Source organism: Mya arenaria, chromosome 14, assembly GCF_026914265.1.
Source record: "Mya arenaria isolate MELC-2E11 chromosome 14, ASM2691426v1".
Classification (NCBI taxonomy): domain Eukaryota; kingdom Metazoa; phylum Mollusca; class Bivalvia; order Myida; family Myidae; genus Mya; species Mya arenaria.
Genome location: NC_069135.1, coordinates 49,131,294 through 49,142,683, shown reverse-complemented (window position 1 = coordinate 49,142,683; position 11,390 = coordinate 49,131,294). Strand labels below are relative to the sequence as shown.

Below are 11,390 nucleotides of genomic sequence, written 5' to 3'. Positions count from 1 at the left end.
ACTATTAGTGGTATCAACTTGAAACTTCATATGTACATAGATCTAATTGAGGGCAAGTGCAGTGCACAAGAACTGTTACTCTTGCTTCCATATTTTAAGAGTTTTGCCCTTTGTTATTTTTCATGCTTAAAGTTTTGTCCGGGGCATATCTTGTAGAATATAAGAGTTATCAACTTGAAACTTCATATGTAGATAGATCTCATTGAGGGCAAGTGCAGTGCACAATAACAGTAACTCTTGCTTTCATAGTTTTAAAATTATTGCCCTTTGTTAATTTTCATGCTTAAAGTTTTGTCCGGGGCATATCTTGAAGAATATAAGAGGTATCAACTTGAAACTTCATAGCTAGACAGATCTCATTGAGGGCAAGTGCAGTGCACAATAACAGTAACTCTTGCTTTCTTAGTTTTAAAGTCATTGCCCTTTGTTAATTTTCATGTTAAAGTTTTGTCCGGGGCATATTTTGAAGAATATAAGAGGTATCAACTTGAAACTTCATAGCTAGATAGATCTCATTGAGGGCAAGTGCAGTGCACAAGAACCGTTACTCTTGCTGCCATATTTTTAGAGTTATTGCCCTTTGTTAATTTTCTTGCTTAGGTTTTGTCCGTGGCATATCTCGTAAACTATAGGAGGTTAATAATGGCTATTAATAATCTATACAGCTATAATGTCGACAGTAAATAATTCGTCAGGCGACACATCCGACTCGCGGAGTTCTGGTATAAACTTATTACACCTGTTTACAATTTTAATAAATCATCTTTAGTAACATTACAATCTGCTTACTGTACAGGTTTCACTGGGCAAACTTTGCTAAAGTTCGTTTCACATACAACCTACAAATTTTGTTTGGTCGTACGATTTAAGCGATTTTTCGACAGAGGGGAATGACGTAGGTTTGTTAAAGGTGAATCTGTAAAGTTAGTAATAGCGTTCATATGCAAATATGTTGTATAGCAGTAGTAGGGAAAAGGGCCATGGCTGTCGAAGTTAAAAGGTATGGTACACATATAGTCGTTGGGTTAACCCAAAGTCACAGAAAGAGTACGGTGGTTAAACAATTGTGGGAAATTCCTACGATTTAAAAGAGCCTCAGCTCTCCTCAGACAAGTATTAAATCATAGGTATATCTGGGCATCGCACGACAGACCTATGAAATGGGCCTCACTTTGGGTCTACGCCAGCCGGCATATTCCGTCGCGTAAAGCAGCAGAATTTCGTATCAAACACCCACTACTGTCCTAGGAATTTCACCATTTTACAATCGTGGACCCGCTGAGTTTAATTAACGCTATCAGTCCTAACTGTTTTGTATGGTATCCTTGTTGCACCATAGCATATACAAGTTGCAAGAGGGGATTCAACTCGCAAACGTTAGCCACAAACATCTACTGAAATCAGGGCTGCCTGTTTTTGTGACGTATGTAAAAGCATTCGGAGCATCTCGGTCATTTTCCATCAAAACAACCCGGGATGTATGGCGGTAAATCAGTACAAGTAGTTCTATAAAAAATAACTAATTGTATTAATAGTCAGTTGTAGTATTTTGACGTGTATTTTGTATTACTAAGTTATAATTGATTGCCAATGAGTGTACATACAAAAATAAGATTCCCAAGAGTCAACTCAGTAAGTTATATATAATATTGAAATTACTACGCGATCTACTTGCAGCGTAGTTAAATGTAAAGATTACTGACATTGTAAACTGTCCATATTCATCTAATGTTGTTTTCGATGGAAAATGGCCGAGGAGTTCAATCAAGATTCGCCTCAGAAAAAAAAAGAAAAAGAAGAAAATAAAATTTGTTTTCAACATATTTATTTCACATCATAGAAGACTTTGAAAATAAATTACTATGTACAATATATATATGCAAATTATAGAAGCAGCAATATCATAAAACAAACTGCTGTTTTTTTTTAAATATAAATAAATGCAAAGCTTTCAGAATTGTTCATGTGCACGAAAACAAATCAGTAGATTGTCATAAATAAACATACGATTTTCAATTAGATTTTCAATCAGTCTTTACTTTCAAAATCTTCCAGAAATAATGACAATAATACCATACTGTGTAAGGTAACGACCTTTCTTTGATGTTAAAGTAATATTTACGCAATCAACGTATACTGTAACATACTGTAACGAAGCATTTACTGTGCAATAACAAAGTCTTTGTTCATTATGATCTAGCAAACTACTACTAGTCCCAGGAAACTACGTGCTACCACCGTATTGCATCCAATTAAATTGTTTGTTTTGTTGTGATGTCATCATTTGTTGTTGTGACATCGTCATTTGTTGTGGTGACGTCCTCATCTGATAGGGAGTCTGGGAAGAAAATGATGGCATACTGCTCGGTGTCATTGTAACAGCCGGGTACGCCTGGTTCGGTAGACAACCGGTAGTGAGATTCTTTGTCGGCGGAAGTCGCGATTGGATCTGGTGCATCGAAAGCTGGGTGTTACTGTTGTTGTTTGGACTGAGGGAGTTCGTCTGCATCCACGGGTTGAAGTAGCCGGAGGCCATGTGCTGAGGGGAGGATGCGGCCATCATGTGACCTGGGGTCATGTATCCGTATGGATGGACGGGCGACATCGCGGGCGTCATGGGCATGAAGCCAGATGGGTAGGTGTTCATGGTGTCGTTCACACGGCGCCTCCAGCGGGCACGTTTGTTCTGGAACCAGATCTGAAACGGAACAAACGCATATAATTAGATTCACCAATCTTACTGCAACATTGTGCAAAATATTCATGAATTGATAAGAAGTAAAATCGCTTATAAAGAATTACGAGAATTCAACTGAATGAAGAAGATGTCAGGGGCGTAGCTAGGGCCTAAAAACTTGTAGGCCCAATGATTCTATGTGAGTTTGGGGACTTTTATATGCACATTACACACAAGCAATTACACTTGCAATGATTACAATAAAATCAAGTAATACAGAGGTAGGCCTTCAATGCCATTATGTAGCTATGCCACAGTATGTGTTGGTATTTTATGCTGTATTATATATATATCCTCATTGCCTTTTTTCGGATTAGTAAATTTGTCTAAGAAATGTATCGAATATACCAACCTTTATCTTGTTTTCGCCGACGCCCATTTCCTTCGCGATTCTCTCCATGTACTCAGAGTCGGGGTAGGGATTGTCATGGAAGATCTTCATCAGTCCCTGAACTTGTTCATTCGTATAACACGTGCGCACTTTCTTCTTGTTCTTGTCTTCCGTGGTTTCTGGGCTGGTTGGGGCCTCGGCACCACTTCCGGGCGACGAACGGCTGCTACCGGATGGGGAGGACGATGATGCGGAAGACTGAGGGGAGGCTGATCCCACCGTGGACATGGAAGAGTCCGTCATGGCGGCGTCCGCGTTCCGCAGCTGCTCGCCGCTCTCCGCTACCACATCCACTAGATGATCGTCTGAAAACAGATGAAGCATAAATATAAAGCATATATTCAATATAAATATGAACAGCCTAATAAATAATTATAAGACAATGTTATTGTAATTCAACCATAAAAGTTTCATATAACAATTCAGGACAAACACATTTACTGAATGATTCCATTTTTGACAATGGTAACAATCGTACGAATTATTTTTCTTAAAAAATGTTCATCGGAAAAAAATTATCCAAATTCTTACCATCATTTTTTGAGGTGTTTCCCTGGATCATTCTTTGTCTGTACGACAAGAAATGGGCTGTACTGTAGGGTGAGAACCTCGTTGCACGTGATGCCGTGCTTGGAAGTTGCCCCTCACGGCGCCCCGTGTCCCCGGTCTCACTGAGCATGCTTGTCACGTTGTGGGTAAAACTTCCGGTTCCGGGAAATACAGGTGAGATGTTGAATGGTTTGAATGGCATGTTCTCCTTCTCGGGCGTCGTGGCAACCGGAAGTACGGGCATGGGCTGCACGATGGCGGACGTCTTCCGGGGGAAAATGTCCTCCAGCGAGGAGAATCCGCCATAGCTCGGTTGATGGCTGCGGCCACTGAATGGCTGTAGAATCTAAAGAAAAAATGGAAAACATTGCATTTACGACGAATCCGAATAACACTGAATAAATTAGTTTCTTGATCATGTATTTTTTTTCTTAACTGGTTACTATTATGGCATCATTTGGAACGGCAGTGTCAGTTTCAAATTACATATACATGACATAAATAAACAAAAAGTACATTATGCATTAAGTTATTTTATTTTGTAGTTTGCTCTTTCAAATGAAAACGTAAGGTTAGTTTAATCTTAAAAGAACATAGCTACTTACATTGTCGTGCATATTTGAAGTAGTTCCCTGGTTCCTTCAATACAAATTTATGAGCCTTCTAAATAACAACTGTCTAAATAAGTATTGAAATAATAATAATGTTTTTTCTGTAACTTTATTCCCTTATATACTGTCTTGGACACTTGTACATAGATCTCCTGACACGGAGTTGAGTGAACTCACGAGGCCCGTCCGTCAAACTGTGATGTAAGGCCCGTCATCCAGACATTAAAGACTGAATTGCATTCAAATTGTTTTACCTATCAAAGGAATAATTGACTATTACAAAAGAAATCATCAAACACGAATTGTCTCGCTAACTATTCATCTATTGATTATGATAATTCATTATTGCCGATTAATTCCCCGTGAAAAACACGTGACGGAGGAGATTAATCTCACGTGGGCACGTCGAGTTAATTAATTAACGTCTCTAATTGCAAACAACGATGTCAAGTAGATGGGGCCATCAAATGTTCATTTATTATTTTATTACTTTGAATATTAGTCCATCAAATATGACACGGTTAAGTAATATCAGAGTTTGCAAACATTGGTGCCTGGCAGTAATTAACAAAACATTACAAAAATCATTCCGTTCCATACTTTTATTGAATAAAACAATACAATGATTTTATATATAAAAACACAATACATACAATATTAAATGGATAAAGCTGTCTTTACTTCGTCTTTTATTCAGAACAAATTTTATTTTATTTTTCATTACAAATAAGTATAACACAATTTTCCTTTAATAAATTATGCATTATTATTAAGGTATTATGACAAAATATTACAAGAATAACGCTCTTAAAAGCCCTTCCAACAAATTATTAATCGGCTATTAAGTATATTTGGGTTGCAGCTCCTTGCATACATAGTAAGACAAATTTTACGTAGTGATATGATTTGTATTTAAGATGCACTCTTACTCCCAAATAAGATTTACTACAATTAATAAAATTGTTTTAATATACCAAAAGGGTTGAATAAATTTCGAATACAATTGTTCTTATGAAGGATACCGAGCATAAAACACGGTATTTCTTCCTTATGAGACGATAGTAGATCGCAGTAAATATTTTAGCACTCACCAATCATTTAATATTTTTGCGTTTTCAGCAATTAATTACACGGTTTCAATCTTGTTATCATTAATTAATATTTTCCATAAATGCATTCTTAATATAGTAAGTAGTTAAAGGTTTATAACTCAAAATTATTATGCATGTGTATGTATTAATTTTGAATAAGAGTGTCGATTTAATCATTTCATTCTCGACAAAATATTTTAGTTAGGTTTTTGCATATTTTTTTTTTTTTATTATATAATTAATTCAAGTTTGGGATTTTATTGCAGTGTTTATAAAAGGCAAAACACGGACCTAGCATTTACTCTGAACATTAGTGGATTTCCCTCAGTCAAAATATGCCCAACCAATTTTGTAGGAAAAACCGTCTAAAATTCTAAAATACACTATTTTCAATAGGTCGGAGAAGGGGTGTAAATGCAAAAAAAAGAATACGACTTTAAACACACCGTTTTCTTTAAAAGGGGTGTGGGGGCAAAACATGTTTGAAGACATTTCTTAGATTACACCCCCTTATGTCAAATCCTGGTACGACCCCGGCAACTGTACAGGTTACCTTTATGCACCAGTCATTTGTAACCACGGCACCAACAGGTCCGGAGGTATAGCCGGGGAAATGGGCCGTATTTTTTACCTTTCAGGTGGCCCCGCAGTGCCGGGTGAATGCGTTGGTTTTGTCTTCGCGCAAAATATTTTACCCGGGGTTGGCTGGACCAAAAGTCAAAGTCCCCGCTATTCTCCGGACCTGGGGTGGGGGCGGGCGTGGTAACAATTGACTGGTGCATAGTGGGTATATCAGGCGTGTAGCTGCCTATTCGCGAGTACGCGGCTGAATCCACATGAATCTGACAAAAACATCAGCCAAAGTTGCAGTATGCTTGCTTGAAAACATGCTCCTAAAACTGTCCATTTTCCAGTACTAAATAAAGCAGAACGCCCAGATTGCATCATGGTTTTCAAAATGTTCCGAGAAAGCATGCCCTCGGACTCCCCGTGCACATGAATACAGGGCTAGCTACGCCCCTTCTAGTATTTATACATCCAATTGCATTCTTCACAGACATAATCAACTTTCACAATAATAATTTTCGAAACAAATGAGAGAATTTAAGTTTGGAGGGAAAGTATTAGTTCTATACTCAGTAAAAATAGAAACGTCCCTCCATACTTCAGGAAAGATTTATCGAAAACCAAAAGGGTTATTTTTATGAATCAAAATAGAAAAAAAGTTCATTCATTTCTGTATCAAAACCAATTAATAACATCTGGCTATGTTGTTAACTTTTCGAGAGATAACCGGTCAAGAGATGTAGGGGTCAAATTAAAAAATCCCAAAACTCAGAAAGGTGTTATTGAATGTTTAGAGATGGAATTTCAATAAGAAATGTGGCACAACCAGTAAATCTCGTTAGTACCGAGTGTGGTCACCATTTGCATGAATGCATGCAATGATCCTACGCCGCATCGACGTAACGTAACGCAATACAGTGCGTTGGGCGAATTCCTCCATTCCTGTTGTAACGCCCATGTAAGATCGCAAACATTGTCAATATGATGGTTAGCTCGTGGTTTGCGGCCCAGCTGATCCCATATGTGTTCAATGGGGTTGAGATCCGGGGAAACCGCGGGCCATGGCATAACGTTGACATTGTTTTGCTGCAAGAATTGAGTGATGACCCTGGTTACATGAGGGCGGGCATTGTCATGCATCAATGTTACACCAGGACCATGCTGACGAATAAATGGTAAGGCGTATGCATTTAGAACGTCTGCAACATAACGCTGTGCATTAATGTTGCCCTGCACAACAACCAAATCTGTCTTCCGGTTTCCCATAATCCCATCCCAGACCATTACGCTCCCTTCCCCAAACCTGTTCTTCTCAACAATCGGCGAATCTTTCATTTTTACGCCTGTAAAGAGAAAAATTAAAAGAAATTGACAACCTTTTTTGTCTTGGAAGGAGTCAATTGTTGCGTAAATGTGTGGAAACCATTGATATAAGACTGCTGACAAAAGATAAGATAGAAGTTTTTATATTTATGTTTGAAAAATGATGATGTTAAGTGGCTTAAAGAAACGTACATTTCGGCAGTTTACTTAAACAATTGAGGTCTGTTATATTTTGAGTTATCTTTTATGACTTAATTGAAGGCACTGATGCCAAAAGGAGCTGATTCTGATTACTTTAATATCATGGATAATTTTCCAAAAACAGCGGAAAGCATATAAATAAATAGCCCTTAAAGATGAAAAGAAAAGTAGAGTATTACTGGAAGGGGGCGGGGGGAGGGGCATTTCATAGCCTTCAAAGAAGATAATAAAGTTGATTGGAAGGGGGGGGGAGGGGCATTTCATAGCCTTCAAAGAAGATAATAAAGTTGATTGGAAGGGGGGGGGGGGTGCGGGATTTTGTTCGCCTTTGCCAGGTTTGGTTGGGAAGTTTTTATCCCTGGAATTTCGCCCGTCTCCCGATCCCACGTTCAAATTGTTAGAAAAACAGGAGAAATACGATTATAGAAAACTATCTTGTAGTTTTATTACTGCCCTGATATAGATGTTGGTTGCCGTATTTAAATAATAAACATAATCGATGTAGCGTTGTCTGAAATTGAACATTTCTGAAATGAGGCTATATTTATAAAAAGATATTACGCAATTTCCTAATTAACGCCAATCAAATTGACATTTTCTTAAATTAACATAAAAGGTACAGAACATTTGATGAATTTTGGTGTAAGATCAAAATTGATTTCATTCGTGAAAATATCACTTATGTGGCCACGCGGTAAACTTATATTTGTTCTAACACATCAAAAACAACAAGTATCCTCTATTTATCAGTTTTTATTGAATGACGAACGCTTTTTATCCCGAAAAAAAATCGCCTTGCTTTTCTCCTCAAGAAATTTTGACAGGAAAGTTTGTTATTAAATGACGTTTATCTTTAGACCTCACTTTCCACGAGCAGCAGATTATCGCCAATCACGTGATAAGCGGTATTCAATAGAATGCAAGAAGGAGAAATCAATAACCATTGATCTCTTATAATTGGCTAACGTGCGAATAATCCCCTTTTATGATTGGAAAATAAATTGATCTAAAATCACCAATCACTGTGCCATAAGTTAGCAGTTTGTTACAAGAGCAAATGAGTTCACTCAAAAATGATGTCATTTAATTTTCTCCAAGCCCTTATATAAAGTATGATATTTTTTTCCAAACCAAAATCAATCCACATTGCGAAAACAAAAGATCCGTTCACGAAACGGATTAAGACTAAACGCTGAGCAATTGTGATCCATCAACATGCATGAACATGTAAGTAAATGCTTACTTTGATCTCTATCTGTATACAAAATATATAAACCGATTTATTTCCGACTATAAGTATAAGCTCATAGGAAAATATATATCATACACAAATATTAAGAAGTTTGACTTTGTATAAACTTTTAATGAATCATTTCTTGTACTTTGTGCGTATATAATTATATATATATTATAATGATATATATATTTGTATTATATTTAATATTACAAAGGCTATTCATACGACGGTTAAACTTTACCTAGACATTTAATATGCCCACAAACATTGTCAACAAATTCCATAATGATTGGATAATAAAACTGCACACTATTTAGATGACGTCAAATGTTCAGTTGTTCCGGGCGACACAAAAAGTTGGAAAACATAAATGAATTGCAGACATAAGATTCTAAAAAAGCATAATATAAATAACTCCATGATTGAAATGTCAGATTAGTTTTATCGTCCGTAAACTCGGCTTAAGCATTTGTTGAGTTATAACCCTTACTGATAAAGACTGAGGAGGTTGCTCTTATTTACAAATGTATTTGCTTTTAAATTGAAGAGTTTCAAAAAAAAAAAAAAAAAATCTAAATAATCATTGAATGTATATGCATGGCAAATACGGTTTACACATTGTGACCTTACATATTTCCAGGTCATAACGCCTGGACAGTCCCACCGGCCTACCTATGGCGGCTTCTCCTCGCTGGAAACCCTGTTTCCCTCGAAGACGTCCGCCGTCGTGCAACCCATGCATGTACTACCGGTTGGCAGAACTGACGAGAAGGAGACGCTATCGCTCAAATATATCAGCACCTCCCCCGTCCTCCCCGGAACCGGAAGTGTAACCCGCAACGTGACACGCATGCTAAGTGAGACCATCGACACGGGGCGCTGCGAGGGACAGTCCACGAGCACGACCGCACGAGTAACGAGGTTCTCCCCGTACAGTACCTCCCACGTCTTGTCGTACAGACAAAGGATGTTCCAGGAAAACATGTCAAAACGTCATGGTAATATTTCAAAAACTTTTGAAACACATCTTTTTCAAAGTGTTACTAATTGTACTATTTATTCATTGTACGACGTGTATATATCGGTTACGATATCATAACACAAGGACGTTCATTATGGAGCAATTATACATCCGATTTTTTGCTTTTTTCAGATGAGGAACTGGTGGACGTTGTAGCTGAGGGTAACGAGCAGCAGCGGAACGCGGACGCTTCCATGACGGACTCATCCATGTTAACGCAGGGATCTGCCTCCCCTCAGTCGTACACATCTGCGTCATCCCCTTCCGGTAGCAGCCGCTCGTCGCCCGGAAGTGACACGGGGGCCGCCACCAGCCCGGAAACCACAGATGAAGATATGAAGAAAAAGAAACTCGTGCGAACGAGCTACACGAACGAGCAGATCCAGACACTTCTAAAGATATTCCATGAAAATCCCTACCCAGACTCGGAACACATGGAAGACATTGCGAAAGAGTTCGGAGTTCCTGATAATAAGATCAAGGTTAGGAGAAATTTGTCATTTATCACTTAAAACTGATTATAAGTAATGTACACACCCATACCTGATCGTATTGTCGTTGTCTTGAAAACAAATTTAAGTAGACGCTGTTATCATCCCTGGCTGAAATGATCGAAAATATTCTTGTCGACCTGTAATCTGTTAACATTCTGTTTTGTTTTGTTCTATTTCAGATCTGGTTCCAGAACAGGCGTGCCCGATGGAGGCGCCGCGTGAACGACACCATAAACAGCTACCCACACGGTTTCTTGCCCATGACTCCCGCTCTATCGCCTGCTCATCCGAACGGATACATGACTTCCGGTCACCTGATGGTCGCCTCAACCCCGCAGCACCTGGCCGCCAGCTACTTCAACCCTTGGATGCAGACGAATTCCCTTAGTCCGGATAATAACAACGCCAACAAATTTCCGGTGAACCCTGCCCAGCTGAGACTCTCCCCAACATCGACGTTCACTTCCGGTTGGTCTCCTACCCAGTCATACCGGCCCGTTCCTGTATCCGCATACTCCTCCATCCCGACTGCCTACCAGATGAGAACGTCACCGCAACACGCAATGAGGTCACAATTTCCCTCAGTGACGATATCTCCGAACAGCTCCTCATACTTGTCGTCTGCTTTATTGTCTCACCCGATGACGTCATCAAATCAAATGACAACATCACAAGTCAACAAGACGACCTACCAATGTCATGGACAAAGTGCTTCTATTTCCAATGGCTATGCAACTCACACGAACTAGATGTAGTGTACATAAATACCAAATGTTATACATTTATATAACATAACGGATTTTTGGTTAATGGTTTATGCTCAATTGTTATATATGTATTGTTGTTTGAATTTCGACAGTAAATTATTTATTAAAAATACTGAAACATGAGTGTTGTACTCTGACATAATAGACCGCTTATGTGTGACAAATCGAGGTAACCTCTAATCTCTTTTTACATTAAAGTAACCTCTAATGTCTGGCACATTCATGCTAATGTCCGACACATTCAGGCTATCGCTAATGTCCGACACATTCAGGCTATCGCTAATATCCGACACATTCATGCTTACGCTAATATCTGACATATTTAGGCCATCACTAATGTCCGACACATTCATGCTTTCGCTAACGTCCGACACTTTCATGCTTTCGCTAATGTCTGACAC

The 11,390-nt window shown here is 38.5% G+C and overlaps 1 protein-coding gene across 1 annotated transcript; it reads left to right on the top strand.

Moving 5' to 3' along the window:
* The first annotated feature begins 10,063 nt into the window (after positions 1–10,063).
* LOC128216200 (pituitary homeobox x-like) lies at positions 10,064–10,971 on the top strand. Its single transcript, XM_052922773.1, has 2 exons — positions 10,064–10,210; positions 10,402–10,971. The coding sequence occupies exons 1-2, from the start codon at positions 10,064–10,066 to the stop codon at positions 10,969–10,971; spliced, it is 717 nt and encodes a 238-aa protein (XP_052778733.1).
* The last annotated feature ends 419 nt before the right edge of the window (positions 10,972–11,390 follow it).

Coding starts and splice junctions, on each gene's coding strand:
- LOC128216200 (XM_052922773.1), top strand. CDS start 10,064: ATGAAGAAAAAGAAACTCGTGCGAACGAGCTACACGAACGAGCAGATC. Junction 10,211..10,401: donor TTCCTGATAATAAGATCAAG/GTTAGGAGAAAT, acceptor GTTCTATTTCAG/ATCTGGTTCCAGAACAGGCG.